Source organism: Xyrauchen texanus, chromosome 26 (assembly GCF_025860055.1).
Source record: "Xyrauchen texanus isolate HMW12.3.18 chromosome 26, RBS_HiC_50CHRs, whole genome shotgun sequence".
In the NCBI taxonomy this organism is placed as follows: Eukaryota; Metazoa; Chordata; class Actinopteri; order Cypriniformes; family Catostomidae; genus Xyrauchen; species Xyrauchen texanus.
The window spans coordinates 42,395,996-42,405,261 of record NC_068301.1 but is presented as its reverse complement, the minus strand read 5'-3'; the positions used below and the strand labels follow the sequence as shown (position 1 = coordinate 42,405,261).

Sequence of the window (9,266 nt, the reverse complement as noted above, 5' to 3'; positions counted from 1 at the left end):
TATTGGATGTGCTCATCTACACATCAATATCGATGTACTGGTTTACAAAACCCAGTAGTGTGAAAAGGATCCATTTTCCCCATGATACTCACCTAATGGGCAAATGCCAATCTGCAGTGATGTGGTAACTATGAATGTATCCATAGCTAACGGTCTTGTATAAGGGCTCTTCTTGACAAAAACAAAGAAATATTTTCTCAATTTGGAATGAGTGATGGCCTTCAAGGATGTAAATATTCTAGTTAGAAAATACATTTTTAATTTGAAATTGCATCAGGCTGGAAATATCCCGCCCCTTACTGAAACGGAAAATACGATTGTTAAGCAAATATTCAATTGCGTCTAAAATTAATGTTGCGATAGGTGGATCAGTTCAGTTGGACTGACCGTCTTGCCAGTGGCATCAGTTGCGCTCTGGCAGATCCATGGGTGTTTAGAGATTCACTGTACACTTAAACATTTTAAACATGCATCACACGGTTACATTTCTCAGGATCAACTAATGTTATCACAAATCAAATTTCCATGTTAATGCGAGAGATAAGGTTTCAAATTGTATAATATGTGACCAGTGTGAAACCCCGGCTAAAGTTGCATAATCTAAGAGTGTTAAAGTAGTCATAAAAATGTGGAAAATAGGTAATGTGTGTTTATTGCTGTAAATTATATATTATACCAAGGGATTTCAGATACAATACTCATTTTCATCTATAACATGATAAATACTGAAATTAATGATTTTATTGACACAAGGTTTTATAATTTGAGCAAAAAAATACCGGATGTGGGCTTCCTAAACACTGATTGATTCATTAGTCTCTGGGTTTATTTCGGGGCAAAAACACCTGCTGATTCTTGTATCATTAGGTTCAGGAACTTTTCTACCATTGGAAAGTCAATTCCAATGAATTGACTTGGTAATAGTTGCTACAATCAAGCTCTTGTGGTGCCCCCATTCTTTTCAATTATTTTTATTTTGCTTTTTGGACATGTGCATCATAATAAATAGGCATGTTTTACAAAACTTGAAGAATTTCCCCATAAATGTGTCATACATCACTGAAAATGGGAGAATCTCAGCTTGAATGTGGTATATGGCACATAATTACACATCAAATGTGTTGCAGTTTTAAAAGTAAGCTTGTTTTTACATTGAAATTTCTCAAAAACATGATTCTCTGAGCCCGAAATTTAGCAAATTTTTTAAATAGCCTTAGTCAATATTAAAGATATCAAGGTTATATTTTCACACAATGTTCTTTAGATTATGTAGGAAGTTATGTAGAAAACAGTGAATCACAAAAAAAATGTCTTTAGCTGGGTTTTCACTGCTTTGTACCAAACTGATTCTGTTTTTTTATTTCAGTTTTTCCATTTATTCAACAATAATAATACCTATACATTCAGCGAGACACAGGAACTAAGTGTGTAAACTGTTATTGCAAGTTTACTTCTTCTTGGACACACCTACGGTACGACCACGACGACCGGTGGTCTTAGTGTGCTGACCACGCACACGCAGACTAGAGGAGAAAGAAAGAGACAAACGGTGAGTACAAAAATACAGCCACATGTGGCAATTTCATTTTGGATTTTCAAACAGTCAAAGACTGAACACAATGATTCAGCAGTGACATTACAGCCACTCTCTGCTATTGTGAAAAAATAGCATTTTAATATCATATGTCTAATTACAGTATACTTTAGCATAATAACTACACTACTTAATATTTCTTGTCAGCTTTTTAAGCCTATAAAAAGCAAAACAGCATCCCTGAATTCTTGCACAATAAGTTGCTCAATTCTTAGTTTCAGTGGACCATTCAGTTCCATGAAACCAAGTGTCAAAATTGTCTCAATGAAACTCACCCCCAGAAGTGACGGAGACCACGGTGGGCCCTTATCTTCTTCAGTCTCTCCAGGTCTTCTCTCAGTTTGTTGTCCAGACCGTTAGCAAGAACCTTGACAAAACCATACACACACCATGTACAAGAGGACAGTCACAAAATTCAACTTTTCCATTCTCTGATTTTGAAAGGATGTTACAATGCACCTCAACGTACAGACCTATACTTATCATCCCACACATACAACTGACGTAACTCTCACAGACTAACACGAGTTTGTTTATCTGGAGAGATGAATTGGTAGTAATTTTACATGTATATGGCTTCTTTGGAGGACAAATTAAACTTCAATGTCCTCTCGCTGATGAAAGTATCAAAGAAATGTTCACTTGTTCTTTGACAAATAAGTTCCCTGATTTAAAAATTAACCAGGAAAAGGACCTAATTTTTAAACATTTAAAAGGAACAGTTCACAAAAAAACGAACATTTTCAATATTAACATCCTCTTGTTGCTCTAAACTCATAAGTTCCTTTGTTACTGAAAACTGACATTTTAAACAATACTGTGATTGATTTCCATTGAATAGCAGTTGATAGTGGCCAAAGTGTCATGTGACTTGTCATATTTCAACTTCTCAAAAGACATACAATCCCTTTGTATAATGAACAGACCATAACTTAAGTCTTTATTCACTCAAGAGCCCAAATATAGCGACATAATTACATCAAACCTCATTGGTCTTGTGACCTGACCTCATGCCACAAGAACACAAGGTTTAAGGTTATAGACGGACAATAATGGCGAAAATGATAATCATAAATATTTTGCTCAATATTCATAATTTATTTAGAACTTTACAGGGTTGCACAATTTAGACCAATGCTTATATATCAATTTTTTTTTATAATAAAAAGTAATTAACTGCAATCATACTGTAATAGTTTGGCACACGACATTGATATTACAGTCAAGCCTTTATTTCTGGAAGTTTTTTTTTTCTTTGTGCTTCCGAAACGATTTATACATGGTTAAATGCTGTCATTTCCTCGCTCCATAAAACTACGGTGCCATGGGATTACTTTAAATGGTAAATGGTCTGCACTTATATAGTGCTATTTTAAACCTTAGAGGTTACCTCCAAGCACTTTACACTGTGTCCCAATCACCCATTCACACACACTCACATTCATACACCAATGATGAAAGAGCTGCCATGCAAGGCTCTATCCTGCCATTGGGAGCAACTTGGGGTTCAGTGTCTTGCCCAAGGACACTTCAGAATGTGGGGTCACGTGGGCCTGGAATCGAACCACCTGAGCCACAGCCTTTTGGAATTACACAAACGTGCAACTGAAGTAAATCTGGAGCACTATAAATATAACATGGTCAGCACGCATTAGTGACACACACAAAACGAACTGAACTCAGAACACAGTTGTGAACGAGATGGAATCCTTTGTGTGTATCGAGCACAGAATAACTCCAAGACCGCTGAAATATATCATTAACCTCATGTGTGTAACACACTATAGATAAGAGCTGCGCACAATGCAGAGCTCCTGACAAAATAAATGACTAAACTGAAACGTTGAGCCAAATCACAGATTTCCTCGATTTAGATTGCTATTCAGAAACAAGATATAAAGCAGAGAGGACATCAAGAATGCCAGAATGCAAATTTTATTAAATCCCAGATGCAGTTTATTGTGATACTCCAATCCCAATCAATAATTACCAGAAGAAGAAAAAAGTGATACACAATATGGGACTTTTAATTATAAAGAAGCCTGAAATACACATGGGACTCTTATTTTGAAATGTCTGTGCATCCAGTTGTGAGATCACTGATGGCTGAGAACTTGAATCTGATTCAAACTGCTAACCTGAGCTCCTGAGATGAAACCCTCAGTTCTTTTTGTGTGATTCATGAAAAAGATCTGGTTCAAAAGAGTCATTTGTTCTAGACTCTCTCACGCTGGGTTTGTTGTTGCGTGTGGTGCAGAGCTCTTCAGAAACAGAATGGGTGAAAAGAGACCTAAGACATACTAGTAGCGTTCTAAAAATATATTAAATAACTCACAAGATGATGTCTGATGAAACCGCATACGAACGCACACAACCCGACTGTCGCCAGTGGCGACTAGATTTTAAATTGTTGCAATCAATTATTTTGTCACAATTGCAACCTTTTTAGTCGCAGTCTGGAGCACTACAATGTCAACCGATACTCTTCAACAGAGAAAAGTTGATCAGTGGCAAAATTCTTAAGAGCGTGAAGGGTCAGTTGAGGTGAAAATACATTTAGAAAGAGCTTGTGATTGTCTGATGTCCGTAGACACTGCCTATAATGAAAAAACAACAACTTGCAACTTTACCTGGCTGATAATTTCAGATTGATATTAATAGCGCAGACGGTTATGCTTAATTTACAGTGAGTGGCAGAAACAGTGATCGCAGCTAAAATAAGATACATTTTTCAGATCAAACTGACACGTTTCTCCTGATCGGCCATTAACGATAATTTCACCTTTTATAGGGAGCTACGTCATAACTGGCTACATGTAAGCTTTATGCACAGTCACTATTAATTTAATTTTCCTCCTAGTAATATCACTTCGTTTTTCCTGACAAAAAAAAAAAATTATAACTAAAAAAAGGCATATTAAAAAGCTTTTTTTTTTTTTTTTTTTTAAATAAGACTTTTATTTCTTAAGGTTTAAGCTAACAAAATATTCCCTATATCAAGACTAGATTGAAATGAAGCTTAAGTGTCAAACTGAAGACAAAATGTGACATTTTTTTTTTTTTGCTTAAATATTATTTCAGATCATATTGCCGCTGTATAAAACTGGGGATAGACACAACTTCACAAATTACAGGCCTGTTTCTCTACTTCCACAATTTGCCAAATTTTTGGAAAAAATTGTTCACTGACAGATTAGACAAACATAACTTACTGATAGTCAATATAGATTCAAATCAAACAGCTCAACAACATCGGCACTAATTGATTCAATAGAGGAAATTACAAAAGTGATCAAGCAATGTCCAAGCATGACCCAGTTTAAAAAGCATGGTTTTTACAAGGTACAGGGAGGAAGAAGGGTTTTGACTAAGGAGTCAGACAGATTAATTATTTATTTTTACATTATTCTTTATGGTGGATATTTACATAGGAAAATATGTATGTTTTCTTAGTATTTTTTATTTATTTATTTTTTTGGTGTGTGGGAATAAACAAATATATGTAGTAATTGTAAATAATATACTAAGATAGGATTAAGATTATAATTATGAAGCCAATTTGATGATTATTAACTAGAGGTGGGGAAGGGGTAGGATTGAATAAGCTTGTGCTTCTTCAAACTCCTTTTCGGACAAGTTAATATTGTTTTGTTTCTTGTATTATTATTTATTAATTTTATTATTGTATTATTTTTACATGTTTGAAATAAACATTTTCAATCATTCATATAATTATTATACCATATTTTATTTCTATTAAATTTATCATTATATTTAATACATTATTTTATGGTATCTTAAAATGTTATTAATTATTATATTTATAAATTCCTTCCTTCCCTAAATTCCATTCATTTAGTTAAATTATTGTATTAATAGTTAATTTCTCACTTGTTGCTGCTTGAACTTTAATAAGGAACACGTGCTCTCTTATGAGGTCAAGAGATGAATGCAGAGAAAGAGCTACTATTGGTAATGCGGTTTAATCGGGAGATATTTAATAAAGATGTTTGAATTACACCACATAGAAGCTGCTGCCATGAACAATAATAAGCAGTTTCACAGATCACACGGTTTTCCCTTTGCCTTGTCATATGCGAAACGCCACATTAACAGTACACAAACTCTTATATTCGCCATACCTCTCCCACTGCATCGTTCTTAACTGCTGAATCAAGTTTGTTGTCTTACAACACTATGCCAGTACTCTGTAATCCCAAGACAGTGCTGCTGCTGACTTAAGGGAGCCGCGCATCTTTTGCGACATGAGCGATCGGTTTGTGTGATCGGCCAAATTACCGATCACCGAGTCATAGGAAGTGAACATCGGCTGATAAGTATCGGAGTATCCCTAGTTGTTATATTTGATTTGGGCTCACAGTCGATCAGTGATTTGAGAGTAAGGACATAAAAGTGATTGTATACCTTGAAAAGATTTGGAGTATGACACAAAATTCATATGGACTACTCTTGTAACAATTTTGGATGCTTTAAAGGAAGTTCACACAAAAATTATAATTCATAATTTCCCTTATGGCATACTCACATGACACGATAGTGAAACGATATTCACAAACTTATTTTCCTTATATAGGCCTACAATGCTTAGATATTTAACTTCACATATAAAGAAGAAAGCCTAAAACAAAAACATTTCAAAAACTGTAAAATGTTAAGTTATATAAAAATAACTTATTTTATGATACACATATTACTGTCTTAAGTGAACTCATTTATAAACGCCATTAATAATTGTCATTATTATTATTAGCCTAAAAATCACCCACAGCCCAAATCACATCTCTGTATTGTTCCAGAGACATGGCTCTTCTCATTCAGCACTGCGGGAAAAATATAATTTCCTGGTTTGGCCTTAGAATACCAGTAAAATCGACATTTTCCATATTAATTTGTGAATATTTTAAATGTTTAATAAAGGGGCAAGAAGTCATAAACAATACGTCAAGATTTATTTTTTATTTATTATATAAAAATAAATATTTATTATACATTTATTTTATTTATTATACTAATATATATATATATATATATATATATATATATATATATATATATATATATATTTTAACTGCAGCATTTGCAGTTCAAATTCAAATTTTGGTGTTCAACTTTGCGTTTTAAAAATACAACAACCGTAAATTTTTGATTACAGGTAAAAAAAGGAAAAACGAATGGACGCAAAATTACACGGACCGATGGGTAATTTTAAAACTCGTTAATGATTATCATGTGTTTAAATGAGAAACCATAGCGAGAAACAAGCCAATACAAATTTGGGCGGTTTTTTGTGCATTCTCGCGGTTTTTGACGAGGTTTTGGGCTGGAAAACCTTGCTGGCATCCCTGATCGGTGGTCTCCTAGACAAATTTATGATTTGAGGTTTGATTACAGGCTTGTGCTTGATGCATGTAAACACTTTAGAACACATATAAATCATATAGTTTACCTTTATGTCCTTTTTGGAGCTTGAAAGTTTTGGACCCCATTGACTTGCATTGTATGGATATATTCACAACAAATCTCAAATAACTTTGTGTTTAGCAGAAGAAAGTAATATAAATTAAATTATAAGTAATATAAGAGGACTTAAGGTGAGTACATGATGATAATTGACATTTGTGGGTGAACTTTTCCTTTAAGCTTTAAACCAACTGCCTTTGAACGTAAATCAGCAATGGCAACTTTTAAATCATATGCTTTAGTGTTTCAGAGGAGATAGATATCTGGGCTTGGGACAACACAAGGGTGAGTAAATAACAAATATCATTTTTGTGTTAACCGTTCCTTCACACACAAATTATGTTATGAGGCTGTATAATAACCCACTCAGGAGTCCACCACCCAGTCTAGATCATATTCTGATCTCTAGATATGGTTTTCAAATATTTAGGGCCAGGGATTTTCAAACCACTAACAATAAAAGCATCACACATCTCCTGAAAGCTGATGAATTATGTATGTAACCTTTTTAACAGTCTCCTATTACAGCTCAAATTAAATAAAACCATCCATAAAATATTTACCAAAACAAGACATCAAGACTGTGACATCTGGAAAATGTTACATTTGATATACCTGACTGTATTTGCCGTCTTTGATATCCTTCTGTCTGTTGAGGAACCAATCTGGGATTTTGTACTGGCGGGGGTTCTGCATGATGGTCACCACCCGCTCGACCTGTTCAACAATCAATAACATCGTCTATAAACACGTGACTTCAGCCATGTACATGGACTGTTCTTATTAGAGACACACCTCATCTTCAGTCAGCTCTCCAGCCCTTTTGGTCAGGTCAATATCAGCTTTCCTCAGCACGACGTGAGCGTATCGCCTCCCCACACCCTGAAGATGTAGAGCGACGGATGAGTCATCAAAACAGACTAGTCATCAGTTTGAGTGATATCTAATGAGACTCACCTTGATGGCGGTGATGGCAAAGGCGATTTTACGCCGTCCGTCGATGTTCGTGTTGAGAACACGAAGAATGTGCTGGAACTTCTCTGGTATGACGAGCGACTGAGAAAATAAAGACCTGTAGTTTAGCTGATCGATGCTGACCTGCAACTAACTGACTGGAGCAAGTTAAAAAGCTAACTATACTTGCGATAACTCCCATCAAAATAGTGCCAAATCAACCTATAATGTAATGTTAGAACAATTATAATAAACTCCTGCACTTTCTTTAATCCAAGTACTGAGGGCAAACCATGGTACAGTGACGATAACACCATAGTACTGATTACTACCATGGTATAGATTGATATATTCGTGGTATTGACCCAGTACTCCAAGTTAATTTATTAAATGTCAAGGTACATTTCCAAAACACAAGCTAAAACCATGGGACACTTTTTGTTACTGCACAGGCTCTTCAGTCTCTCGTGACTAGGACAGTTAAACATCATAATCTATCCTGTAAAACAAAAATAGCAATCTATATATTATATATGTGATTTAAATGTATATGACGTTAAACTAGTACTAATAATTGTGCAAACCCAAGACGATGTAAGCAGATTTCAGCAAGTATTATTGTTTTTTAATTTCGTCCTCACCATCTTGGACGCTGGTTCCGCGTAAAGAGGAAGTGATCACGATCTCGCGAGAATTTTACAACCCGGTGCGTGAATTTGGCAGGAAGAGGTTCCGTCACAATTTAAATGTCCGGCTGGATATTTACAAATATTTTTCTTCAAGGTGTTAACGAAAACATTAAATTAATATATATATATATATATATATATATATATATATATATATATATATATACATATATATATATATATATATATATATATATATATATATATATATATATATATATATATCATTAAAAAAATCTACCTTGTATGCAACATGAAAAAATGTTAAATGGGACATTCAAAAATGTCTAAAACTGACTAGAGGGTTGATTTCTGTGAGTTGTTCTATAAAGGAATTTGTCATTCATTATGTTCTCAGATGTTTTTTTTATTTAAAAAAAAATACAAATCCTGAAATATGGACTGTCCTCAGCCAAATTTGAGCTACATCTTTCATTATTTTGTTATGATAAAAACTATTATTTAAAAAAAACCTACCATTAATCAAATAATTAAGTCGTTATCATTCACATTAATTGATTAAAAACATGAAATTATACATGCATTCT

General features: G+C 34.1%; 1 protein-coding gene across 1 annotated transcript; it reads right to left on the bottom strand.

Moving 5' to 3' along the window:
- Window positions 1–955: 955 nt before the first annotated feature.
- LOC127619497 (40S ribosomal protein S18) lies at window positions 956–8,739 on the bottom strand. The gene is made up of 6 exons (XM_052092337.1): window positions 8,671–8,739; window positions 8,033–8,131; window positions 7,871–7,957; window positions 7,691–7,792; window positions 1,870–1,961; window positions 956–1,523 (listed from the first exon to the last, which is right to left on the bottom strand). Exons 1-6 carry the CDS (start codon window positions 8,671–8,673, stop codon window positions 1,448–1,450), a joined length of 459 nt encoding a protein of 152 aa, XP_051948297.1. The 5' UTR covers window positions 8,674–8,739; the 3' UTR covers window positions 956–1,447.
- Between the last annotated feature and the right edge of the window lie 527 nt (window positions 8,740–9,266).

What these genes read in the sequence shown, in the direction of transcription:
- LOC127619497 (XM_052092337.1), bottom strand. An exon ending in TTGCCATCACCGCCATCAAG is followed by an intron (nt 7,958 to 8,032) that starts GTGAGTCTCATT and finishes CTACATCTTCAG; the next exon opens with GGTGTGGGGAGGCGATACGC. An exon ending in GAGAGCTGACTGAAGATGAG is followed by an intron (nt 7,793 to 7,870) that starts GTGTGTCTCTAA and finishes ATTGTTGAACAG; the next exon opens with GTCGAGCGGGTGGTGACCAT.